At 43.1% G+C, this 27245-nt stretch overlaps 1 protein-coding gene across 3 annotated transcripts; it reads right to left on the reverse strand.

The window, feature by feature from the left end:
• Positions 1 to 1431: 1431 nt before the first annotated feature.
• On the reverse strand, positions 1432 to 26997 carry LOC146617633 (sorting nexin-14-like). Of its 3 annotated transcripts, none has more exons than XM_085372127.1 (29): positions 26539 to 26997; positions 24751 to 24871; positions 24559 to 24632; positions 22286 to 22364; positions 22147 to 22190; positions 21964 to 22051; positions 21238 to 21322; positions 20941 to 21097; positions 20472 to 20547; positions 20129 to 20173; positions 17658 to 17747; positions 17055 to 17169; positions 16662 to 16817; positions 15017 to 15141; positions 14264 to 14322; positions 13923 to 13946; positions 12788 to 12920; positions 12510 to 12696; positions 12222 to 12305; positions 11831 to 11931; positions 11535 to 11643; positions 10263 to 10303; positions 8822 to 8938; positions 8032 to 8146; positions 7312 to 7476; positions 6319 to 6414; positions 5227 to 5318; positions 3620 to 3676; positions 1432 to 1565 (listed from the first exon to the last, which is right to left on the reverse strand). In XM_085372127.1, exons 1-29 carry the CDS (start codon positions 26673 to 26675, stop codon positions 1536 to 1538), a joined length of 2802 nt encoding a protein of 933 aa, XP_085228253.1. In that variant the 5' UTR covers positions 26676 to 26997; the 3' UTR covers positions 1432 to 1535. The 3 variants fall into 3 exon arrangements, with proteins under 3 accessions (XP_085228253.1, XP_085228252.1, XP_085228255.1); XM_085372126.1 differs by having other exon boundaries at positions 13923 to 13964; XM_085372129.1 differs by lacking the exon at positions 13923 to 13946.
• Positions 26998 to 27245: the final 248 nt, after the last annotated feature.

Below are 27245 nucleotides of genomic sequence, written 5' to 3' on the forward strand. Positions count from 1 at the left end.
TACTGAAAGCTACAACACATGTAAAAGTATTTTGTAAATTTGCCAGTTTTCTCATAATCTTTCCTTAGTTTTAATTTTTCTTTCAAAATCTACATTTGTCATAAATTTGTTTTTTTTCCCTAATGAAACTGCCTATTTTGTCACGGAAATGTTACATTTTCCACATTTTTTTTTCCTTTTGTCTCCGTTTAGCATGAGTATTTAAGGAAGATTTTACTGCCAGCCCTTTAATTTTGCCCCTAAAACAAAAAAATCAAAGATGTGCAAAGACTGTTTTTAGGGTAGAAAATAGGCTGTGCCATTTCCCTCATGTCTTTTTTTGTCCTGTAGCAGAGTTCAGGAAATTCCTGTGGCTGTCAGGACTTCTCTCATTTTCCTTTTTAACCAGAGCTTCCCAGCGATACCCTAAACAAGGCCTCCTCTGTGTCAGGGATCTCTCAAACAACGCTCGCTGCCTGCTAATGTTGGAAGCACCTTATTAGTCGCTGCACTGAACATCTACTTAGCTGGCTCCGGCCTGCACCAGGACAAGCTGCCAAAGGCTGGAAAACAAGCTCATTAAAACCGCAGAACTGCTCTCTGTCTGCGTTCTTTGAGAGTGCAGCCGACAATGAAACACACTTAGGACAGGTTTTATGTTTCTTTTTACTTTTGGAGAACCCCTGAAAGGAGCTTTCAGGGATTCTCCGAACTCATGTTGGTCTGTTTGTGGTCCTCTAACTGTAAACTCATACAGAGAGGATGATAATCACCACTCTTTGATTGCCAGCCAGAATGTTTCCAGTAACTGTTTCTTATCTAAGGAGTGTTATTTGAAGGTCCACCCACAGATGGAAAAAAAAACAAAAAAACGAACTCTGTTGCTTAATTCTTGTATTCGTTGACCTTGTTTTTATGGAAATTCTGACTCACTTTGGCACATTGTTGTGCATTAGAAGTCTTCACAGAGCTTGTTTTTCTCTCTGCAGGCAATAATGTAATAAATAACTTTATTACAGAATCCATCACTTTTATGTTGTTTGCACATATATTTGTTTGTCCAGATGGTTTTGTCTTCTTCTGTTTGCACACAGAAATCGGAAACAGGAAAAAGTCTGAACTATCCTAAAGTTATACCTTATGGCTTCCTGCAGCTTACAACAACTTGGCAGTTCACGGTCCGTAGAGACTGGAAACTAGCCAGTTTGTAGCTGAGGTTTGAACTCCTAACACAGATCAACTGAAACTAGCTGGGTTTGAAAGAGAGCAAGGTAGCTTGTTTCAGTGTGAAACAGACCAAGCAAGCCTTTCATTACAGTTCAGCTAAAGCAGAAGTGAAAATATGTGAAGCTGAGCTGGGATGAAGCAGCAAAAAGTTCTGATGAGCAGATGAGCTCCTTGGTGTTTGCAGAGAAGACGACTGGCAGTGTGATATCAATAAATATCTCTTTATTAGTGCATTAATGTACATCGGAATGCAGAGATGGTCTCAGAGCCTTTGGAAATATTCTGACAGTATTGCACATTCCAGCATGGAGTTCGGTTCCTCGTCCGGGTCACACGATGAACGCCTCCTTCGCCCCCTGCTGAGGAGGAAACAGAAAACACCTGTGAGGTCACATTCGAGTGTTTGAGAGAACGAGGCCCGCCCGATCTGTGACAATCTAAAATATCACCCTAAACTATCACAGCATTCAGGGTTAGGACCGAGGTCGGCATGACGAAGAAGTGTGTTATTGTGGAAAGCATGAAAGCATAGTTGTGTCATGTGCTCACGGAAAACTAGCTGGGGTGTGGATGTCCACATGGACCCTCACGCTAACTCTCTGATGATGAAATTTACTGGCTTGAGGAGATTTGGAGGAGGTAGCTGGGGAGAGGGAGGTGTGGGCGTGTGAGCTGCATGTGAGCTGTGGTTTCTCACAGAGAGAAAGTTCCAGTTCTCTCGGCTGCATCTGAATCCAGCTGAACTAACTCTGCCTATGTTACTAGCTTTAAAGACGCTTTACAACAAAGAAGGAAGAAGAAGAACAACAACAACAAAAATCAGGGCTGATGGAAGCATTTCGTTTTTCGTTTCACTTGCTTGGGACATGGAGGAAAGATGCTAACTAAACGTAGCATTAACTGAAGAGCTGCTTCAGGTGAAACCAGCCTGAATCCCTTATCACCTGGTTTCCCGTCACAGCTGCAGTGAAAGGAGATGCGTTTCTCTGCTCACAATGTGAAATTAGTCTGGCTTTAAAGTAAAATGAACAGTTATGAGAAGCTGATTTTAGAAGCAACAAAATCAATGTTTGGGGAATGAAAAACAAAATAAAGCCTGATCGTGACATAATAAATCATCCATTAATTTTCTTTGATTTATCCAGGTCTGGGCAGCCTAAGCAGAGAAGCCCAGATCTCCCTGTCCCCGGGCACCTCCTCCAGTTTATTTGGGGAAACACTAAGGCATTCCCAGGACAGCCCAAGAGATATAATCTCTCCAGCATGTCCTGATGGGATGTGCCTGGAAAACCTCATCTAGGAAACCCCCAGAGGCATCCTTGTCAGATGCCCAAACCACTCTCAAATGACTGAACTCCTTACCCTCTCTCTAATGCCTGATCTGATCTCCTGCAGGAAATCTTTCTAAAGGTACGAGATCGCCTACTTAAGTAGAGAGATCCTTGGCGCTACTGATGCTCACGATGGTGCATTATGTGCTAGTTGCTATGTGTTTGTGTCCCAGTGTCAGCCGACTGAAACATAACATGTTGGGCATTTTTTCCCTCCTGCATCCTCGCTCTTTGTTGTGGTCAGGTTTCTATGGAAGCGGACAACAGTTTATACCAGTTTCCTCCACATGTATCTGCAACATCCTGGTTCCTTTGGTCACTACTCAATCCTTTTATCTCAATCATCATGTTTTAATAACGATAAGTCAAATTAAAATTCAGTTTAATGCATAGCTTTGCTATCTGTAGATTTTCTCTGCTTATTCACACTCAGCTGCAGAAATCTGCAGCCTCAGTTTGACTATCACGACATTGATTCATCAGAACAAATCCACTCAGTCGTTCATCATCGTTAATTAGATATTGATTCGAGCATCATAAACTGCTAAATGAGCACTAAGCACTTAGTGTAGATGCCAACAGGAGCCTCCACAGCTGTAGCCAGCAGCACTAATGGTTAGCAGACTCACTGAGAATCTGAGCTGCTTACAACAGTTTATTTCCTGTCTAAGCAACAAATCTGCTCACTAACACACAAAATAAGTCCAGCATTCCCTAAGTATCCATTAAATGCCTTCAAATGTATTTCCATCACTATGTGGATGACAGGATAAAAAAAATGCAGTTAAAGATTGCACAATGAGGATCTGCTGTTAAAACTGTATTTTCAAGATGCACAGATGTCTGTCGGTGAAGGTCAAACAGACCTTTTTGCTTTTGCAGACCACGTGCACTTAAATGTGCAGTAAAACATCTGTTTTGACCAGGAAAAAAAAACTCATGTTTGGAAATGCACACGTGCACATACAGTGAACTCCTGAACAGGTCTTTTCCTGCCTGATATATTCTGAGAATGGCGTCTTATCTTAACTTCCAGCTCATCCTGTTTTATTTCTTTACATTCCCCACTGTCAGCTGTTTACCTTGCTGAGTTCAGGAAAAAGCTCCAGCACGGCGATGTCCAGCAGGACGTACGTCATCTGAGGAAGAGAAATGATCAGGCCAGTTAGAGTCAGAGGGGAAACGTTAATCTCCTCTGACTGTTCATTGTGCCAGTAAGACAAAGTGAAAACATACAGGAAGTATGTCAGTACTGAAAGTTAACATCCAAACACTCCTGATTTCAGATATTAATTTATCTTATAGTTCAGAAAACATGCATTTTAGTCTTTCTGCTCACTCAAACATCACCATTGGCAAGAGCAGCAAATTATCCCTGAGTCATAAACCAGTGATGACTCAGTTTAATGTAAACTCAGCCTGAGAGGATCCCTGAGAAATAATTTAGCGGTGTTTAAGTACAATGTGAGTGGGAAGAGCTGCACAGTGATGAGCTGAAAACAGGACAGGCTCAACTGAAAGTCATCGGCTTGCATCCTCAGAGTGTGGCATTAAGCAAGTACTGGCGTGTGTGTGTGTGTGTGTGTGTGTGTGTGTGTGTGTGTGTGTGTGTGTGTGTGTGTGTGTGTGTGTGTGTGTGTATAAAAGAACACTTCCAGTGGGGGGGGAAAAAAGAAAAAAAAGGCACCTGACTTCAATAACCTCGTGTTTTCTGTTTTCACTGTGTGTGCATGTGTCTGCACTTATGTGCAAACAAACTACACAATGCAGCAGAGCTCGCAAGCAAACATGTAGAAGAACTCATCTGTTTAACAGATATAGAAAAATCCAACATGAATGCACAGAAATTTGCATTGCTGCGGTGGTCGTTTAACACATGTTTACAGCATTTACACTGGAAGAAAAGTGTGATTAACTGAAGCTCAGATTCAGGACCGCTCACAGGAACTTAAAAACTTTCGTGGACTGACAGGGAATTAAGGGAAACATTCACATGTAAGTGAAAAAGCTGGGACCAGTAAACATGTAAATCAGGACAGCTGTGAGCACAGCCTACACAGGCTGCAGGTCTGCAGTGATTCTGTCTTTTGCAGCTTTGTATAAAATCAAGTCAATCTGAATAAACTTCCCACCCCACTCATTTAGAACCAGCTGATTTACAGTAACAGTGACAAGTTGAATTAATCCATGTAAGATTTTACCTTTGTACTATGAATATTTTCAGTTACAGCCCCTCTAAGTTACTTGAGTGGGTCCAAACGTGGCGTTTGCCAACATTTCTGAGTATAAGAGCCAGCGACACAAAGTATATTTTCTAACACAGTGGTTTTAAACACTTCCTGTTAGTTAGTGTCTTTAAATTCTTCTCTGATAGGATGAAGGTCTGCTTGCATCAGAGTAATCAAGCTATCAAACAATTTCTGCACTTTTCTACAAAGTGAAAGCGCTTAGTGCAAGGCGTCATGCATAGGGAAGGGTATCGTTTAAGTTTTATCCGATACCGGTGCCAAATCAGTACTTTTGAAACGATGCTTAAAGAATGGAGAACACAAACTTTGGACCCACCCTGATGCTAATGGAAAAATGCACCCTAACATTACATTACACATCACCGTTGAACCTGCCTGAACATACAGGAAGCTCTCGTAAATGCTGAGCTGAACCGTGGATTAGGAGAACGACTGTTTACCTGCTTGTTGAGCAACGGCTGCTGAAAACTGTCAAACAGCAGCTGGATACCTTCATACTTCGACTCCTCGCCGATGCACTTCACCACAAAGTCTGAAATCGAAGCACATCGTCCAGCTTTATTAAGCCATGAGTATGTGAAGCATGCAGATTTATTGAGTTTGACCCGAAACCTGTTAAAAACACACAGCAAAGACCAGGACTGTTTGTCTATAAGATCAGAGTAGAAGAGTTGGAGGACAGTCGGCAGAGACACTCTTCAAGCTTCCAAGCCCTTTGTGACTGTGTGTTTTATGAAGTGCTAGGCTAATACAAGTTATTCATATTATTACACTGGAAACTCTTGTCTGAGCAGAGCAACCTGGAACTGCAGTCCAGAACTTTAGATGTAAGAAACAAAATACTCAAATTGATAACAGGAAGGAGATAAAGTGGCGCTCTCGTTTCCAGGTTGTAGTTAAAGCAGCTACGTTCTGTGCAGGAATCCAGCTGTAAGAAAACCTCTGTGTCTTTAAAAGCAGATGAATCTCTTCCGAATGACAAAAGGAAAAGCATCACGGACAATGCCAGTGTTTAAACTGGGACTTTAGATCCAGTATGACTGGCAAACTGGGAGGTGAGAACACCTCAAAGGTCTTGTGGTTTCATTTCCACTTTTACTTTTAAAGTCACAGATCAAAAGAAACTGCCTGCACGCTCACAGCTAACTAAATGTTATTACCCCCTTTAAATCAGATTTGTGACGTGTTTAAAACAGGCTCTGAGATGTTCACTGGCACTTTAGAAGAGTCGGATTTTAACACGGATACAGTAACATACTTTATTATCTTTATTGATGTTCTGATATGATAGGGTATACTGCGATGTTGTGCTGATATGCACAGCCATTATTAATTATAATGTCTCCGAGTGAGCAGATAAACTTTGAGCACAGCTTCGGGTCAGAGTTTTGAAGCTGGAAGTTCAGGATGTGACGTCATAAACCGGCGTGGCCTGGTCTGCAGAGACAGCCTCACTGAATACTTCAACGTGAAACATACCAGGAGATGATTATTGATTATTAATGATTACTGTGACTGAACTAAAACCCGACCTGGCAGGTACTTCATCATCTCCTCGAACGTCTGCTTGGCTCTGGCTTGTTTGGCCTCTGCTGTTCGTTCCTCGCTGCTTTCACAGAAGACGGCGTCTGCAGAAATGAACAGGAACAAATCACAGAGTTAATGTTTCCTCCTTTGTTTTTGGAAACTGAAACATCTGCACAGAAGCAGAGATTTTCTGTAGGGTCACACAAGATGAATCATCTTCAAAAACAAGTTTTTTTGTCCAATTAAAAAGGTGCTTCGTTCTCTGCATCAACACATCGCTGCTGATCACGTGTGCTGAGTGCTCCGATTTCACCTCAGCTGAAGATTTGTTAAGAAGTTCAGTGGCATCAACCGAACGCACTGCCTAGAGGCAGTGGGTTTGGTGAGGAATTGACAATTCCCAGAAATTCAATTTCCTGGCAGGAATGTAATGATGGCAGCATGCTGGAAGCTGTCTGGGCACACCTGAGGAGATGGGAGATCTGCCAAACCTAAATCAGATGCAGCTTCTGAGATTTATGTGCAGTTATAACCTTCTCTCTGATTAGCCTTTTGAGCCCTTCGCAGGATGAGGAAGGATAAAAGGAATCATTCTGGAATAAAAAAAAAAAAACCTTTGATGTACTAACTGCAGGTTTATATTGCTGACAGGATTCAGATCTGCATTTTTATGATTTGAACGTTAATAAAATACTCAGACTCTCTTTTCTTTCCGGTTCACTCACTGTTGACTCAAATCCTGAGCTCGATAAGTTTAACTCCTACCAGCTCAGATCAAGGAACAGCTATCGTGGTGATGCAGGAGCTTAAAATGATGCTCAGGTTGAGTCGTGAGGCTTTTTTTTGTGTAACATTTAAAAAGCAAGAAAAGACCTTTCCACATACTGACGCTTCTTTTGGGGTCATAAACAATCCGAACACCTTGGAAATCATCTTAAAAGCAGCGATACTGAGGCCGGAAATAAGAAAAGACTTCATCGGTGCGGGTGGCGTCCTACCTCGGAGCTGAGTGATGAGGGAGACCACGCGGTGCTCCTGAAGGATCTGCTCCAGTTTCAACTGCATGTACTGATCCATGTAGGCTTCGAATGTGCTCTTCAACAAGATCCTCCCAGCAGACAGAATGTGATGCAGCCAGTCCGGCATGCGAAACACCACCCGGCCTGCGAGTTCAAACACCAAGACGGATACAGACAGTCAGGCCCGAATCAGTTCAAGAAACACAGATCGAAACATCTCAGAGGCTTTAGGTGACCAATCTAAAGTCTTCTAATCATAACAGGTCTGCGCGTTCAAAGCAAAATCTCTGCTTAAAGAAACGAAAGTAAAAAGAGCTTCGGTGGGACAAGTTAGCACGATGGCTGCTTTCTAAGCTAAACTGTGGGTCTGTGATTAATGCAAGTGTCTTCATCCCTGCTTTGATTATCAGTACAACGTGTATCATGTTACCATTAAAGGCCACAGTATCTGCTGCAGGAGGAGTGAAACGTAGAAAGGAAATCATTGGATGCTTTCCTGCAGTAATTTTTCCCTCAAATGTTCTGACTGCAGGAAATTCCAGCTTCCAGCATTTCCACATGTGTGCGATTTGGTCCCGTCATCGTCGTGTTTCTGACTTCGATTACTTACACGGACACTGTGACAGAGGCTGTACAGACTTCCTGTAAAGCTGTGATCTTGCCTTTAGAGGCTGCTAACGGCTCCTCGGGCTCACTCACCGACATACATCATGTAGTCGTACATGCCGTCCACAGTGAACGTCTCTGCGAAGAAGTTGGGGTTGTGCTTCCTCTCCGACAGGTTGCCGTTGTTCTTGAACAGGTTGCTAACGAGCTGCAGGACAACGAGCACATACCGTTACCTCGTAACGATTAAAATGCTCGACGTAATTTAAAACACGAAGAAATATTGAAAAAACAAGGCTAAGCTACAGACGAGTACATGCAGAGGATCTTTAGTTCATAACACACAGGAGACAAAGTCTTGAACAATCAGGCCCCATCTTATCCTAGTGACCCCACAATACCGTGTTACTTTCATAGAGCATATACTTCAAAATAGAATGGGACACAGAACCTTCAGTTTTCAGGCTCCCATCTTGGATTCAGGAGACACAATCTGTACTTTTGAGATTAGGATTAAACTTTCCTTTTCACCGGTTGCGGCAAGTGGCCGCCCCTCCCTGAGCCTGGTTCTCCTTGAGGTTTCTTCCTGTTAAAAGGGAGTTTTTCCTTCCCACTGTCGCCAAAGTCCTTGCTCATGGGGGGGTCCTATGATTGTTGGGATTTTCTCCATATGTACTATTGTAGGGTCTACCTTACAATAACAGCTTGAGGTGACTGTTGTTGTGATTTGGTGCTGTATAAAAAAAACTGAATTGACTGATTATATCTTCTTTTCTTTGAACCAGGCTTCTACAAGTATTCATGACTAAATGCCAGGATATGACTGAGGCTCAGACATGGCGTTAAAGCTTCCATATGCATTTATAGGACAGATGTTTATTACCTTCTTGTTCCCCGCTGTGGGGCTGATGATGGTCAGCTCGGGCCGGCTCGGTTTGGGTTTGGGAGACTCGCACGAGTTGACGAAGGACTGAAGGAACCGCTCCAGGTTCTGTCCTCTCTGCAAAACACACGTCAGCGAGTTTCACAACATGTGCAACATATCTGCAGAAAGTCTATTATAGCTTATCACCTACTATCATTAAAGCTGCTGATATTGAGATTGTGGAGTGTTTACAAGTATTTAGGGATTTTTCTAGACCGTAAACTGTGTTTTGAACCTCATGCTGATGCCACTAAGTTCACCAAACACTGTTCTTTTTACGGAAAATGAGATCTTTTATCTGAAATGTTGTCCTTATTTTACAGGAGTTTTATTGAACCTGTTATTTCTTTCTGTATCACTGCCTGGTTCGGTAACATGACTCTGAAGAACAAGAATCAGTTGGGACTTTTGGTGAAAACTGCCAGCAAATTCTCAGGGAGTTGGCAAGACAGAGTTTTGGCCGTTTATAACAAGTATGTGAGGAAGGTTCATTCTATTGTTAATTGTTTTAAGCATCCACTTCACAATGACTTTGACTTGCTTCCCTCTGGCCGTCAGTGCAGGAGCACTGATGAATAGGATGTTTGTCGTATCGGTTCCTGAAATTCTTCTCACGATTTTCTCAACACAAATTTTTATTTTTATTTTATTTTTTTTAACTGAAACAGTTGTTTTACTTGAAGATATTTCCCACTCATTTGCTCGAGATTCATTACATATTCATTTATTATTCATGTATGGTGGGACACAGCAAAATTTGTGGGTCACAGAAAAAAGAAAAAGTTCAAGCACTGCCCCCAGGTCAGACTTTTTAAGCTTACAGCTATATACACTGCCAACCAAGACAACCATAACCAAAATACATCTCCGTCCTTGAATATACAAGAAAGCTCTACTCTGTGGGTAAATTCCACCTTAAATGAAAAAACCAGGGCAACAACATCAGGAACAGGAAACGATTAGATGTATTTTTAGACATCGTTTTTCTTCGAGACCCTGTGAATTTGTCCTAGAGGTCGGGTCAGCTGCATGACACCAGATGTCATTGATCACAGACTCTGTTTGTGGGGTTTGGCATGTTTCCGGCTGTTTCTGTATATCTGTGTGTATATTCCCAATGCTTGTGACTGCCTGCGACTCTAGAGGTTAGACAAAACGAATCGTGAGTAATTTTGCTTTCTGGTTTTGGCTCACAGTGAAATTCTGGGTCTGCAGAGGGAAATATCAGCTTACCAATAAGACGTGGCTTTTAAAGGTGGGACACAGAGAAGCTGCACTTTCACACGCTTCTAAAATCACTCCAGATAACGGGAGACGTTTGCTTCATTAACTGAGATAATGCCTTCGCAAAGTCAAAAGAAAAACAGAGAAGATCCCCGGCTCAGGAAGAGATACTCACCTCCTTTATCAGCTTTCCAGGAACAGACTTGAAGATTTTTCCTGTAGAAAAAAACAAAACAAAAAACAAACAAAAACACTTTAGTCACAAACCGAACACAGAAAGATGGCGGCAGCGAGCGCTGAATGAAAAATTATGATATTTGCTCCCATAGTAACATTAACTGCTTTATACAGGTTACAATGCAGAAGCACTGATGGTAAATGGTAAATGGCCTGTATTTATATAGCGCTTTACTAGTCCCTAAGGACCCCAAAGCGCTTTACATATCCAGTCATCCACCCATTCACACACACATTCACACACTGGTGATGGCAAGCTACATTGTAGCCACAGCCACCCTGGGGCACACTGACAGAGGCGAGGCTGCCGGACACTGGCGCCACCGGGCCCTCTGACCACCACCAGTAGGCAACGGGTGAAGTGTCTTGCCCAAGGACACAACGACCGAGACTGTCCAAGCCGGGGCTCGAACCGACAACCTTCCGATTACAAGGCGAACTCCCAACTCTTAAGCCACGATCGCCACAGTGCACAAATTCAATTAATATAAAAGCATGACACGGCCACTGACACCAATGCTATTTAGTTATTTCATCACTTTCTTAAGTCAGTCTGAGTTTTATACAAATGTTTCACAATAAAATTATTTTAAAAGAAAAAAGTAATAATGAGAGATTTTAATTTGCAAAAGAAAATGTTGAGTAAAGACAGACATGATGGCATCACCGTCTGATTATTAATCACACGAAGTAGAAAAAGGTCAGGCATGTTCACTGTGAGTAAAAGTCAGTGAGTACAAGCTGATTAAAGCCCATTTACCAGTAAACCAGCAGCTACCGCCAGCTTTCAAGGTGGAGTGCTTTGTTACTTCATGCAAGAGATGACTTCAGTCATGGCGTTGAGCCATCCATCCACAATGTCAGTTTGAATTTGAACCAGAATAACCGACAGTGACTGTCTTATTTCTTTAGTGGGAGAAGATGAACTCTCTTAGACTGCACGTGTGCAAGACATGCAGCACAAAGTCTTCATTTTGACTTCATAATCATGCTGCTTTGCAACATTAAATAATGGAGCAGATTGCAGTTTCTGATGGTGGTCGTTCTGCTCTGCAGCTGTGGCGAGATCAGTGTAGTGACACATGGACCAGGTCTCCACCGGCTACAGGTGAGCTAACAGCACCCTTTATTAGCGCAGCTACTCTGAAATAGTCACATAAAAAAAACCCCAAAAAAAACAGAGGGCATGTGTGATGCGTTGGTTACGTACCCAGGTTGACATCGGGCAGCATCCTGTCCAGGAACTGATGCTCCACAAGAGGAGACAGGAAGTCGAACAGCAGCTGGCTGTTGCTGAGCTCCGGATGCTGTAGGAGAGCCTGCGCACAAACACAAAGAGCCAAGAGTCAGACTGATGCTCACCTCTCAAATAAAGACTTACAGAAAAATACAACAAGCGCTCAAAGTCATCAGGCCAAGCAGCGGTGCATAGACTAACTGATAACTTTACTGCTTCTCTTAGGTTTGTTTTTCTGGGGGCGAGATGCTTTATAGACTGACCAATACCTGCAAATATTTCTCAAATTCTTCCCTTTTAGATTCGAGGAACTCGTAGTTCTTTGGTCCGATGATTCTTTTGGATGGAAGCTGTGCATCTTCAAATGGGCCTGAGAACAAAGTCAAGCGGGGGAAAAACGGGGTAAAATACCAACAGCTGAAATATAACACGGTCATTTGATAAAGTGAGGTAGGTACATAGACTGTATACGAAGAAAGGACATAGCCAGCCTGTGGTTTGTGGAATCCTTTAACATTAAAACCAGATGCAAGAGCCATCACAGAGTCTCCATCTGTTGGCCATTACAAAGAACTTCACTTTCCACTTTTACCTTTCAGCCCTTTTTCAGCAGAGTCCATCTCTTATATACAGTCTCTGGTTTTGTAAACACTGTATTACCGTGGAATTCGGTGAGTTTTGACTCCAGGACGTAGAACTCCATGTACTTCCTTTGCACCAACCACTTGTCTGCTTCGTGATCAGCTAAAGTAGACGAGAGCAAAAGCCATTACATCATCTGACTGATGAGTCACTGAGTCTGGGCTACCTCACAGGACTATTTCTGATTATATAACAAACAAATGTCTGCTCTGAGCAAATAAAACCTCATTAAAGGTTATTTTCCTACAAACATCTTCAGGTTCGTCTGTGCAGGAAGAACCTGAACCTTCCTCTCCACTTGCTCACCGTTCTTCTTGTCGTTGCGCTCGACGTGGATGGAGAAGACTAGGATCCGCTCCTTCTTGATGTCGTCGTCGTAGAAGTCGATGTAGGGGATGGTGATACTCCAGGCCAGAAGGTTCCTCTGGGGTTCAGGTGGGATGGCCGGCTCGTCGGGGGAGTCGTCTTCCATCACAACTGTGGCCTCCTCCACCTTCAGGACGGACAGAGGAGACTCACAACTAAGACATCGAGCACCGATGTGGAAAAACCATCGATCTATATTTAAACGCCGCTGCACTCACCATATCGTCGTCGACGTCATTCATGGCGCTGGACGGCAGTAAGGCGCCCTCCATGGTCGTGCTCTTAAACACGCCTTTGATTTTACTGCCAATTCCTCTGATACCGAACGACTCCCCTCTTTTGGACGTGTTTCTAAAGATAACAGAATATTTCATCTCGTTTCTCTGGACTCCATTTACTGCAGGACAAATTCACACGGAGGATTTCTCTGTGCGCTAGGACGTGTAAGTAAAATGTAATCAGAATACAATGATCTGCAAATCATGTCAAACTCGTATGAAGTTAAGTACAAAAGAGCACTTTGCTGAATCACCGTTCCGTTAACAGCACTCGGTCTGCGCTTGGAAACTTGATAAACACTCTTTAGACTCAACAGCTCAGTTTGCTTTCATAGCACTCCAGATGTTTTCATATCTGGACTCAAACTTAAATCATCATAAACTTCCCGCGGTCTCGCTCTCCTTTACTTCTCTAAAGCGTCTTCATACACGATCATCTTAGTAATTAACTTCTTCTTTTAACCATTACACGATTTTTCCAGCCTGTGCCAGAATTTTTTTTAAAGATATGTCATTAGATTTTGGGTTTGTATCTTTTTTATGTAACACAGGTTTGAAATGACTTGCAGAGGAGTGCATTCTTTTTTCATCATTATATTATCATTATTATTGACAGTTCTTTGCCCTCAATTCTTTGGAAACGTGTTGTGTGGTGCACAAGTCATGCAGCAGGCATGAACTAAGAAAGGACAGCCAGCATCAGCATGTCTGTACTTCTTCCTCAAGAATTTTGTATTTAGTAGGACATCTGGGGAAAATCTGTTTGCCTTTCTAGCACTAAACGCACGACTGCTGAGTCCTGAATCAAGAACAGTGACTAAAAACGAAAAATCAGTGTCAGGCAAAAATGCAAATGCGATGCAAAGACTCAGTGCTGCTCATCCGACCACAAGGAGAAATTCTAATGACTCTCCAGCATCTTTATTCCATCTTCTCAAGCAGGAAGTTAAAATCGCTGAGCGAGCATCACGCAAACAAATCTGCGGTCAGCAGTGCTCTATCCGCATGCATCGTACCGTGTGCTGTTTGCAGGCAGTTTCAGTGCAGACGAGCAACATGCTGCTCGAGTGCTTACCTGGTCTCGTCCCAGCTGAAGCTTCTGGAATAAGAAGCGCATCTAAAGACGGGCGTTTGGACAAAAGACAACCTCAAAGAAATAAACATGAGCACAGTGAGCTGCTCTGATTGTGTGCTGCCTCACAGTGAAAGGTTTACGGTGGTCACTGCGAACACAACGCTCAAAATGAGGAGGAACAAACCAAATTACTCGGACGTGTTTGTGTTTATGCACGTGTTGACAAATTTGTGTTTTCAGAATAAATGCTTCCCCCCCACCCCCTTTCATTGTTACTTTTTTTTTTTAAATTTTAAACACCTATCAAAATAAACACGTGAAGTTTAGTGCAAATCACAAACCTGCTGACTTTCGAGCTCCTCGCTGGAGACTCCACCCCCTTCAGCAGGTGTCTGAAGTACTGCACGGAGAAGAGAAAAAGGTACATAAGTAGTGACTAATATGAGATTCTGAAAGTCCTGAGAAATGTACGATGGAGTGTGATCAAAATATTTCAGAGAAAAGGAGAAGAGCAGTCAAATTTAAATCGGGTACGTTTTTGGACAAATTGATGAAAAAGAATCTGTAAATAATCCTGTAAAAAAGTATTTTAAGTGTAACAAATAGAAGTCAGATCAACTTCCTCTTCATTTATATAACTTACAGCTTCGTGTATATATAGCTATTACCTCAACACTGTTAATGAATAAGAAATTAAACTCACTAACGGCTCCAGAATTCTATTCTTGGACTCTAGAGTAACTTTGCATGATTCACAGTTCAGAATAATCTTTATGTGTCACACACTGGACCTTGGATGCAGAGCCTTAGTTAATATGATAAAAAACTTTTTAGGTCCCTGTGTTTGAGCTGATTCTTCTGATTTCTCCTGATTGGCTGCCCCTCACAAACGTAACGTCAACCATATTAGGGATATCGGCTCTTAAGCTGAGAGTATGGAGGAGGCTGGGCTTTTGGCTCAGGTTAACCCGTGCACCTATGACAAAGTGGAACAAACAAGGCAGCTAGCAGCTGAAGCACAAACTGGTGACCTTGTGATGTTGTGCTTTGATGTGCTGCGTTTGTGTGGGTCAGTCTGGTTGCAGAGGTCTTACCTCATCGCTGTGACAGAATATGGGCGTGAAGACTCTTTCCAGTAGAGACAGGACATGCTCGTACGCCTCAAACAGGCAGCGCATCTGCTGCAGCTTCACCACCTCAGTGTACGGACCTTTGGCGACTGACAGAGAACACGAGCTGATGTCACTGCGTGCTTCCGCTTACTGAGTTACAGAGCTTAGAGAACATGCTATATACATAGGTAACACAGGCACGTCAAACACCATCGTAACAGTCATGTTTCACAGTTTCTATGAACTGAATTTTGGATCAGATTAAACCTGAGCGGCTGTTTTCCAACAGCGTCCACACGTACAAGGTTCCAAAATCTTTATGCGCACGAAGCACAAACAGATTTTTTTTTCTTTGTAAGAATAACCAGAACGTGTGCAAAACACAGAAGATAAACAGAAATATTTAAAGTGTCCAACTCAGTAAACACAGGATTTAACTAAATATATACCAACACTTCAGCCGTCATTGTGTACTCTTGCACAGACTTGTAAATACCAACTAGTCTTCAATTCTCTCATATTTAATACTTTCTCTTCTTTTTTCCTATTATTATTATTATTATTATTATTATTATTATGCTGCTAAATTCTGTTATTTTCTTCTTAATATAACTGCACACTCTCTACATGCTCATGTAAAGCTGAGGAGCACAAGCCAAAGAATTTCATTATGATAAATGTGGCTACACTGTTTATCTGTACGTGACAATAAAACTTGAAACTTGAGATATCCCCACAGGCTAACAGGGGAGAATGTGCATGAAAACACAGTCAGTGCACACAGCTGATGCAATGAGCTTACACTCCCAGAAACTGAGTGCCAGAAGAGTTTGCATGGCCAGCAGTGTATACGGTCAATAATCAGAGATAATGATCGAAACAAAAATATTAATATTAAAATATTTCAGTTTAAACTGATGCAAACACCAGCTGTGGATCCATAAGCTGTGAAATGAAACACCATCTTCACCAGCGCAGGTTCAGGGGGTCTCACGATGTTCGATATCAAACACCATTTGGATGAAAATGGAGCCACGATGCAAACAAAACTTTCCATCTTCGCCCTGCTGCTGTCGGGAAAATCTCACACAATCAGTCACCTGAGTTATAATAACAATGGTGATAAATGTGATGGCCCCACATATGGCACCGACTGGCTGGTGTTTAGACCTGTAATCGTGCTCATTGGACCACTTTTGGACCACGCTTATTTAACCAAGAAACAACAATGCTATGTAAACTGGCCAACGCAGTGAATTTGCAATAATTTAGTAGTTTTTGGTGACCTTTTCTTTTTCTTTTTTTAGGTCAAATCAGTGACAGTTTGTTACTGGATTTAAAAAAAAAAAAAAAAAAAAAAAAAAAAAAACTTGTGTAGAATTGGACATTAATCGCTTCCAAAACACTCTGTATCAAGAAATTTGATGGAATTTGAAGAATATTTCATAAGAAAATTCACAATTAAATTTTCAGAAATGTGAATGAAATCGTTCACAATCTGCCGCTTGCAGTTACAGAGCATCATACAACACAGCTCATCTCTGAGCTTTCACATTTAGCTTCAGGTCAGGTGACAGGTGTTAAAGCCTAAAGGCGAGGTAACGATCATGCAAACAGCAACTCTCACCGTTCCTTATCTCTTCTACGATGAACGGGTCGAAGCTGATCTTGTCGATGCTCTCCTCGAGGCAGTACGTCTCGTACATGTGCACCACCTCGCCGTGCAAATGCAGCAGCTCAGAGTCGCTCAGTTCCGGACGAAGGATCTTATCGTTAAGCTCCTCTGGGGGGAAAAAAGTTTTATATAGTCAGTCCGACACATTTATATAACAGGCTCCAACAGGGACCTCACTGCATGTCTTAGAACTCATAATAATGATGATAAAAATAAAAAAAAAACGTTATTAATCAAGTTACAAACTGCTTGACAGAGAAACATTTTCATGCTTGCTGCATGTAAGTGGAGCAAAACTGTTTACAGGATGAGCTGTATGAGGAAATCAAATGTATGGACTCCTACCGACGGCGAGGCAGAACTGCAGCACATGCACGGCTCCTTCCTGCTTCAGGAAGTTCATGAAACGAAAGAGGAGATCCTGCTGCTCCCTGATCTCTTTCAGCTCCAGCTTCAGCACCTGTAGCACCACACAGGGAGGGTCAGACAAGCTTCAAAAATAAATCTGCGCCACATTCACACTGTGTGGAAACTGATCAGAAAATTTTTATTTTTTTTATAAATCACTACATGTTTATACAACTTATAAATAACACCTTAAACCAGCCTCCAGACCTCAAATTAGACCCTCGATTATTATTCAGGCTAAGAACAAAAGGGGATCATGTTTTAGGGATCAACGTTGTGGCTATTTACCATATAAGGTTTATTATTATTGTTATTAGAAACACCAGTTCAGTAAATGTATATACACTTGAATTTACTTATTACATTTATGAAGTTGGGAAAGCGCTGTTTAAGTTGACTTAAATTGCTTTAAATAGAAACAATTCCCAGCTCTATCAGGAGAAGTGTGATCAGACCTTCATTCTTAGTTTGAGCTGCTGAAGTCACAGCAGTCTGGAGGAAAAGCTTTTCTCCTGCCCTGTCGCACTCTGAGGTACTTACAGACGGCTTCTGGCTTCTGATTTGATGCGTTTCTTCGTATTTCTGTAAAAATGGAACCAGTGGAGACGGAGGCTCTGTGGCTGGCTCCGGCTGGACAGGACAGATTCAAAGAGGCCATTAATTCAGAACACTTGACTACAATTAAATTAATTGATTTGAGTATAAACGAGTGAAAAAAAAAAAAAAAAAAAAAAAAGACTCTTCATCTTTAATGTGTTTGTTTTCCATGCTGGACACATTGTATGTTATAGGTCCACTGTGCAGGATTTAGATCACCTACTGGCTGGACTCAGGTCTGATGTTTAGAGCTTTGTTCATAACGGTAAACCTCAACGCGGAGCTTATAAAGGAGCTGACAGGCTGAAGTGAAAGGTTTTGGTTTCAAATCCGGGGACCAGGAGGCATACAGTGCTGCCAGGGCCAACCTGAGAAGAGGCATCAAGACTGCCAAGCAGCAGCACAGGAGGCGTATCGAGGCCAGGTTTGAGAACAACACAAACCCAAGGCAGGTCTGGGAGGGCATCAGGGCTATCACGGACTACAAAAGGAGAACACCATCACCCTCAGCCGACAGTTCTACTCTGGCTGAGGATTTAAATCTCTTTTATGCCCGTTTTGATAGGGAGAACACCGACCCTGTCCTGTCCCCTCTCCCCTCAACCGACCCTGCTCCAGTCCTGAGCACTCATGAGCTGAGGCGTGTGTTCCGGAGCATTAACACCAGGAAGGCGGCCGGGCCAGATGGAGTGCTGGGACGGGTGCTAAAAGACGGTGCTGCGGAACTGGCGGATGTCTTCACCTCTATATATATATATAACACCTCGTTGTCCTGTTCACTGGTACCATCCTGTTTCAAAGCAGCAACCATCGTTCCCATCCCAAAACAGTCAAATGTCACATGTCTGAACGATTTCAGACCTGTGGCACTCACCCCCATTCCCGTCAAATGCCTGGAGAGACTGGTCATCAAACACATCAGAGCTGCTTTTCCACCATCCCTGGACTCGCACCAGTTTGCATACAGGGAGAACCGGTCAACCGAGGATGCGATCGCCACAGTGCTGCACACATTACTGGAGCACCTGGAACACAGGAACACCTATGCACGGCTCCTCTTTGTAGACTACAGCTCGGCTTTTAATACCATCCGGCCATATAAACTCCGTCCCAAACTCCACCAACTGGGACTTAACTCCTCTCTGTGCAACTGGATTGTGGACTTCCTCACTAACCGTAGACAGAGTGTCAGAGTGGGTAAGAACACCTCTTCCACCCTTGTGGTCAACACCGGTGCCCCTCAGGGGTGTGTTCTGAGCCCTCTGCTATACACTCTCTTCACCCATGACTGTATTTCCTCCTGCGCGTCCAATCTCATTGTTAAGTTTGCCGATGACACCACAGTGCTCGGACTTATATCCAACAACGATGAGACAAACTACAGGACAGAGGTGCAACAACTAGAGTCATGGTGCCACGACAATAACTTGGTCTTAAACACCAAAAAGACCAAGGAGATCATTGTAGATTTCCAGAGGAAGGGTCATAACAACCATCTGCCTCTCTTCATCGGCAGTGAGGCGGTGGAGAGGGTGAGCAGTTTTAAATTCTTGGGGGTAACTGTGACCGAGGACCTGTCCTGGGGCAACCATATCACCTCAGTTGTACGGAAGGCCCAACAGCGCCTCTACTACCTGAGGAGACTGCGGAGCGCACACATTCCCAGATCTCTGATGTTGAACTTCTACAACTGTGCCATCAGCAGCGTTCTGACGTATGGATTTCTAGTGTGGTTCCCCAGCTGCACCAAGGCCGATCAGCAAGCACTCCAGCGGGTGGTGAAAGAAGCTGGCAGAATTATTGGAATAAGTCTGCCAGAGATCAGTAATATCTTCCCCACTCGCTGTCTGAGGAGGGTGCACAGTATCCTGCGGGACCAACATCACCCTGCGCGCCACCTTTTCCACCTGCTGCCCTCAGGGAGAAGGTACAGGTCTATACAGGCCAGAACATCCAGACTGGCCAACAGCCTGTATCCACAGGCTGTGAGGCTCCTGAACTCTCTGCCCCCCTCTCACGGACAATAACCATATCCAACTTCTTAATAGCACTGAACTTACTTGTCAGGTTCTCATGTTTACTTGTCATGTTCTCATGTTGTTGCTAAGGATTGTCTTATTGCACTGGAGTCACACTGGGTTAAATATTTACACTTGGGTTTTAAGCGGTATTTATTATTTTCTTCATTATTTTATTTACGGGTTGTACGGAAGCCCCAAATGCAATTTCATTGTTCTCTGACAATGACAATAAATAAATAAATACTAAATACTAATTCAGCTGGAGATAACTGGATTAAAATGAGCCTCCTGAATCTACACTGTGACACGGTCTCTCATAGCAATGTCGGCTCTCCTCCACACTTGACCTTTAAATTTTGTGGGGCGCAGATAAAAGGAAGGCGGTTCACTTACTGGAGTATCATCAACAAATAGAAGCACCATGAGGTTCACTGTATCCTGAAAAGGAGGAGAAACAGGACATGATGTAAAAAAAGTTTTATACTGTCACAGCGTTTCATCATCACATTAGGATTCATATTGTATAAAACATTTATAATTTCACCAATTTAACAGATAATCTTGATTAATTTTGTTTTAATTTAATATATTTTTATGTGATTGAGAAAATGCAGTTCAACAGTTCAAAACACTGAACTGATTTGGGGATTTTACGTACACATATTTGTTTTGTTTTTTTTAAATCAAACTCTGATGCACCAAAGATACAGACCAACGCGATCATGTGGCTACTTACAGGGTCGGCCATGAAGTCCATGGTTGGTAGGATGACGGATCCAGCCATCACCTCCCGCAGCAGCAGAGCCAGAGACCTGCACCACATGAAGCAAAAACCAAAGCTCAGAAATTTATCAGAAACTCTGCCTGAGACTCCCGCGATGCATTAAAGTCGTATAAGAACACCTAACGAGGCAAGAGAGAAGGTTTATGGTTTTTTAGATCCAACCGACTTGGAACTTGATGGACAGATTAGAACATTTGAAGGTATCTGAGAAGAAACCAGCTGCAAACCAACTTCAGATAAGTGGAAGAAATCGATGGAAGGCTGGAAACTGGACTGAAAATCTCCTGTTCAGAGTTTGAGAGCTACAATGGAAATCTAAGAGAAAGAACAGAAATCGTCTCTGTACGGCGGAACGATGAAGGTGTGAAAATATCAAAAAGTCTCAGATGCAGAAAAACACTTCATTCGGTCGTCTCTGTACCTGCAGTCTGTGGCTTTGGGAGGCATGACATAGGGAAACAGCATCTCCGTGAGCTTCCTCAGGTACAGCAGCTCGTCTCTCCGGCTGTGCAGAGCGACGTGGAGGTCGGCGCCATATTCGTCCAGAGCCGCCTGCTGCAGGCCGTCTACAGTCTTCACTACAAACAGACATAAATATTAGGGTGCAACCCTGCACCGAGTGAACCCCACGCCACACAACCACAGCCAGCATGCTTCCCACAGACGACTGAATATAACACGCATATTAGAAATGAAGCACGAGCGGACACGTGCATACCTCTTTGGTGGGCTTTTGCAATAATTTCAATGTGCTTCATCACAGCTTTCATCACTTTGTCTGCAAACACAGCAGGGATATCAATCTGCCAACAGTGAGAAACACACAAAAAGTAACGATTAACACAAAAATCATCAAAAATAGGTACCAGACACGGCGGGTGGCAATCATTAAAAACAGCACTGCATCCGATCCGTTTGAGATTTGGAACATGTTTCTGAACGGAAATCTGAGTAATCCAGTTGATTTAATTTCACTGCAGCAAACAGAAAACTGACAGTCGGCTCCAGGAGAGTTCACTGACACTTCCAACAAAATAGAGCCAAACAAGCTTTGTTACTAAATATATTATTAATTATTATCTTTATTATCATTATTATTATGTAGCATTTTACTATATAGATTATTTTTTTCCTGTCTTTCAGCTCGGCTATAATCAAATAAACTTCACACGTTACCTGTAATTGGATAAGTAATTAAAACAAAGCTGATTAGTTTAAGGCCCGAGGAATTACAGCGAGGAATTATACTTCTGTTTATTTCTAAAAATCAACCACATAAACAATGTCATAAAAACTTGTGGCTTTGGAAACACATTGAAGGTTTTTTTTAATATTATTTCATACTATTTATAAACTGGATTTCACTCTAAACCAGCTGCTGATCTCATTTTCAGTGGAGCAAATCTGTAATCCTCACAGTTTGTTTTGTGAGAAAGAACATCACCTTCTGAGCTCGGCGGACAAGCACCGACGCGAAGAAGCGAAAAGTCATCCTCAGTTCATCCAAACACGCCTCGTCATCTGTGATGTCTCTGAAACCAGAGGCGGCAGTTTAAAAAAACAAAAACAAAACACAAACGTCTTTACCAGTACATGGGTAAAAACATGCTTTGAGCTGTCCTCCTACCTGTACCAGGGGTACACAAAGTTCTCAAGGACTAACTCGAACACCTGCGAGGGGGGGGCAGTAGAGAGGTCAGAGAGGACCACATAATCACATCTGGATGTTTCACTTAAGCACATGTCCAGCTGTTGAGCTGAGGTACCTCTGCTACTGAGGCGTCCACCTTTGAATGAACCTTCAGGTCCAACCATGGCTGATAGTTTTCTAGGAGCAGTGTCGGCCTGCAGTTAATGAAAGAAAGTCAGTCAGGTTTATGATTGATTGTTTCGTCTGTTTGCAGGATTTTTACAAAAAGACTGATGGAGCTGCACGAATCTTTGCTCAGTTGTGGGGATTGTTCTGATCTTTGAAGTTGATCCGGTGGGGGAGGTGTGGGATGCCAGATCAGGCGCCTCCTTCCAGCCCTCCTCTCTGCTCTCTCCTATCTTGTCTCTTTTGTCTAAATTCTCTCTATCACCTTTTCTATTCCTTTGAAGAAGTCAGGCTCCATAAATATTAAGGAGGTAAATATTACTTCTCAGTTGCAGTGAATTGATAGAAGAAAATAAATTGTAGAAAACTAAACAGAAGAAAGTAGAAGAGAAATAACAATTTAACATAAACCAGTGACACACCCCGGGGCCTGATCAACCCTGGCAGGGCCTTCTTAGATGAGGGTGTCTAGTGATAATGGCAAAAACACCCGATGAATCCAAGGTCCACTACTGATCGAGATGATTTTAATATGATCATCTCGATCAGATCTCTTAATCCCTAAACCAGGAAGGAAAAAAATGGTAGAATAGCTTGGGATAAAAGAGCGAAACACCCTGTGAAGTTGAGGCACACAACGATGTGTCCCGCTGGTTAACTTTCTGGGATGCCTTTCCTCATAACAGCCGTCCCTCAAGACTTTCTTACGGAAATAGGAAAAAAGAAAACATAAATAGGAAAAAAAAACTGATTTCCAAAAGCACAAGGGATATGTTTCTGGGGAGACAATAACCTGACGGACCAGTTGCAGGAACCAAAATATGCTAAGAATTGCGCTGGGAGACACTTAAAAGAAGTGGAGGATCTATCGATTTTGTGAGGAGAGAAAAGATGAGAGGTAAGTGTGTCAGCCTGACTATTAGCCTAAAAATCCATCATCATTATTATACGAATCATGATAAAACACACCTATCATATTTTGGGTTCCTGCAACTGGTCCGTCGGGTTATTGTCTCCCCAGAAACACTTCCCTTGTGTTTTTTCCTATTTCTGTTTTGTTTTTTCTATTTCTGTTGTGTTTTGTGTGCTTTTGCAGCATTTTTCTTATTGCTGGTGTTTTCTTAAGTGGCATTCCGTTTGGCCTCTCAGGGTCACCGTACTTTCTCCATTTGAAGCAATGCACTATCAGGGATTGTAACATCTAGTCCTTTTACTGAATCTGTCAGGACAAGCAAGGCATGCAGTGGCTGCCTTGTCAGATCTAAAAATAGGCATAAATTAAAATGTACCAAAGTAAAGCGACCTCTCTCCTTTCATCTCAGACAGCGCTGTCATAAAACTCCTCACCTGTTGATTAACAAATGCATCCAGGCTTTAAATCGCTGCCATCTTGTGGCAGCAGTCAGCAATTGTTGTTGAAAGCTTCTTAAAAATCGCATAGAATTTGTTTAAAGGGCGTGTCCATCTCCCATCAACAATCACTGGAGCTGGGCAAGCGGAGAGGCCAGAAGCCTGTTTCTGGCGGTTTGCACATGCATTGTGGAAAAATCTGACAGCAGTAAACTGATAAGAGACCAGCGTGCGTGACAAGGTGTCAGTGGCTGTACTTTCACTGCTCTGAGTGTAGTCACGGCCAGCAATCCATAACAGTAGTTATAACTTACAATTCTTCAGCCAGGAAGGAGTGCAGAAAGGTGAACATATCCATGTAGAGCCCAGACAGGCGGCACAAACTGTATGTTAATATCTAATCAAATGTATTTAGTTAAATTGGTACATAAATAAATTGCAGAGGAATTGAGGTACAGTTATCATCTGGCTTATTCTGAGGTTTGAAAAATGATGGTTATCTTCTCAGTTTAACCAGTCAGTGTCAAGCCCCACACAGGAATTTACAAGTGGAGGTTTTCATGTTGTGAATGCATTTAAAGATGTTGCCAGATTTTTAAAAATAACAATAACAATAGTTGAGAACTATTACCTCTTCTCTGCAGTTTGATTTACTTTGAAACATCTCAGAGCTCAGCCATCTCTGCGAAGCTCTCGAAAAAATCCACAAATAAAGTTTGATTATTTGATCGTGAAGTGCGTTTCCTTGATTAAGACCAAATCTTTTCTGCTGTTAACCAATCAGCCGACAGTACTGTTAATCTTTCAGACTAACACCGTCTGTTAAACATTTTCTAGTCTGAACATGTGGGGTCAGAGGTCAGGTGAACGTACCGGTGACGCTTGCATTTGACCTTCCCGCACACGGCACAGCTGTGACCCAGAGGAAACAGTTCCTGCTCCCGTTGCTGTGCAAAGGAAGAGAAACATCAGTCAGTAAAGATGTACACTTCATCACAGAAAACCTGTCTGTGTGCAGAAATCATCATTCAGTCAGAGCCTCTCAGGTAAAGGTGTGTGCCTCACTCTGCTCCTGGGCTTCGCGGTGAACAGGACGCTGGGAAGGAGAGTCTCTGGTCTGAGGGAGCAGTAGAAAGTGGCAAAACCAGCCAGGAGCGACCAGAACACCATCAGGATGTGAATATACCTGCAGGGAGAGCATTACACAGACTCCATGTGAATGAGGAGATGAACTAGGGCACCACCTAGCCACCTGAGCTACAGGGGTGGCTGTAGCTCAGGTGGCAGAGCAGGTCAGCCACTAACCTGAAGGTCAGCGGTTCGATCCCAGGCTGCCTCCTGGCGGCATGCCAAATGTCCTTAGGCAAGATACTAACCCCGTGTTTGCCTACTGGTGGTGGTCAGAGGGCCCGGTGGCGCCAGTGTCCGGCAGCCTCGCCTCTGTCAGTGCGCCCCAGGGCAGCTGTGGCTACAATGTAGCTTGCCATCGCCAGTGTGTGAATGTGTGTGTGAATGGGTGAATGACTGAATGTAGTGTAAAGCGCTTTGGGGTCCTTAGGGACTAGAAAAGCGCTATACAAATGCAGGCCATTTACCACCTAGTGTTCACTCCCTGTGAACTGCAGCAATGGACGTGATTTCCACAGACAAAGGGTCATATATTCTATTTCAGGCAAGTAAAGAAAAAGTGAGGTTTTTGATAGTTTCAGCTTAAAAATCTGAAAAACAAAAACATGGCAAAGGAACAAAAGTAGAAACTGGTTCTAGCTTTTATTTTGCATAATTTATGTGTGACAGAGCAAACTCATGCTTCCCATTGTAAATATCCATGTAATTTAGAACAAACATCTGAGGCAGAGTAGCTCCACCCATCTGCTGTTCAAACCTTCTGTTTATGAGGGGACAGCCAATCAGAACAAAGCTGGCTTAAAAGTGGAGCTTAAACAGCTTGTTTTAGATACACCTTGAACCAAGGGGCTGCATTAAGGCCCAGTATAAGACAGACTCATACAAAACTATTTCATTAGAGTCCAAGAATAAAAAGACAGCTGAGTTCAAGCTGAAAGTGGGAGAGTTGAAGATGTTAACATTTTCTATGGGAGTGACCAGGATGGAAATGGAAAGAATATAAATGAGTCGATCAGAGGTACAGCTCAGAGCTGCCAGGCAGGTGGAAAAGAACAAGACCTCAGAGGAGATTCATGGATGTAATGAAGGAGTACAGGCAGAGGGTTGACAGAGGAGGATGCTGGGATAGGGTGAGATGGAGGCAGATGGTCCACTGTGACGACCTCTAAAGAAGATTTGTACCCAACAGGGGTTTTACTAGTTTACAGTGGACCTTTGAGGGGGACGCTGTACACCTAAGCATGACTGGACTGCATTTAGTTTAGGCAAAGAGTGTATGTTACCTGGCTTTGCCGATGCCTGTGCACTTCCCATTTTACTTTTTGGTCATTTCTATGAAAAACTTAAGCAAATTAAATCTGATTTTTCTTTGGAGGAAACCCATAACCAAAAAAGGCAGATACACAGGAAAGACCTGCCTAATAAACTGCCACCTGTGGTGTTTGAGGAAATTTCAAGTGTCAAGATTTTGTGAAATAAAGTATGCCGAATTTGCCTTTGGCACCTCTTTGTTTGTTCTGTGACTTCTGTTGTACAGATATATGTCGGGGAGGTGCTCTGACAGAGAACAAAGCTTAAAAACTAAATATTCTCAGGCAGGTTCTGCCCTGCGCCTGCTCCTTGGTCTACTGACTGACCAGGTGCAGGTCACAGTGCTACACACGAACCGCCTGACACTTTGCACGTCGGTGAATCTTCCAGGTGAATGGGGTCATGTGAGCTCACCTGTTGAGCAGCACCGTTAGCGCGAGCATAGACACCAGGACGAAGCAGGTGAGCGGATACTGACGGCCGGCTTCCCGCAGGACGTGCACTTTAAGCCGCCGCTTCACGTCCTCCACACACGTTAGTATTCCCGCCATCCGGTCAGAGCAGCGGCAGCTCGGACATGACCAGAAACAGCCGGGCACGGCTCGGGCCTGATCCGGACTTTCTCCCGCACAGCTTGACAGTACACGGCTGACCCTCCGGGTGTCGCGGGCATTAGCCTGAACGTAGCGCTTAGCGTCAGAGCCGTGACTCTAACAGCCACAAAACAGGCTCCGTGGCACGAGCCGAGGCTGCTGCGCACTCTGCTCCCGAACAAAATCCACTCTCTTCACTTTATAAAGTTTTCACTTCGTGGTTTCAGAATAATTTCCGACGTCTGACACACTTCCTCAACAGATGGAAAGAGTTGTAATCGCACCGCGAGTTGCCAGGTCTATGGAAAAACGTAAAAATTATCGGCACCCGCCTCTTTAAAGGCTCTCTGATGGGCGCATGACCAGCAGATAAACACGTTTCAAGCACAGTCAGCTGAAGCTGAGGGTGGGATTTTTCCACTTGATACGTCAGTAAACAGGGATTACTATTTATTTTATTTACGTGTGTACAAAGAAGTGTCCTTTAAAGTGTAAACAATAAAGAAATATCAGATTCATCTAGTTACT

Source organism: Diplotaxodon limnothrissa, linkage group LG15 (genome assembly GCF_057381915.1).
Source record: "Diplotaxodon limnothrissa isolate DT_005_m linkage group LG15, D_limnothrissa_male_GT1.1, whole genome shotgun sequence".
NCBI lineage: Eukaryota > Metazoa > Chordata > Actinopteri > Cichliformes > Cichlidae > Diplotaxodon > Diplotaxodon limnothrissa.

What these genes read in the sequence shown, in the direction of transcription:
- LOC146617633 (XM_085372126.1), bottom strand. Translation starts at nt 26,675, where the DNA reads ATGGCGGGAATACTAACGTGTGTGGAGGACGTGAAGCGGCGGCTTAAA. An exon ending in CCGCGAAGCCCAGGAGCAGA is followed by an intron (nt 24,633 to 24,750) that starts GTGAGGCACACA and finishes TCCTTTGCACAG; the next exon opens with CAACGGGAGCAGGAACTGTT. An exon ending in GATGATGAAGTACCTGCCAG is followed by an intron (nt 5,319 to 6,318) that starts GTCGGGTTTTAG and finishes CTTCGATTTCAG; the next exon opens with ACTTTGTGGTGAAGTGCATC.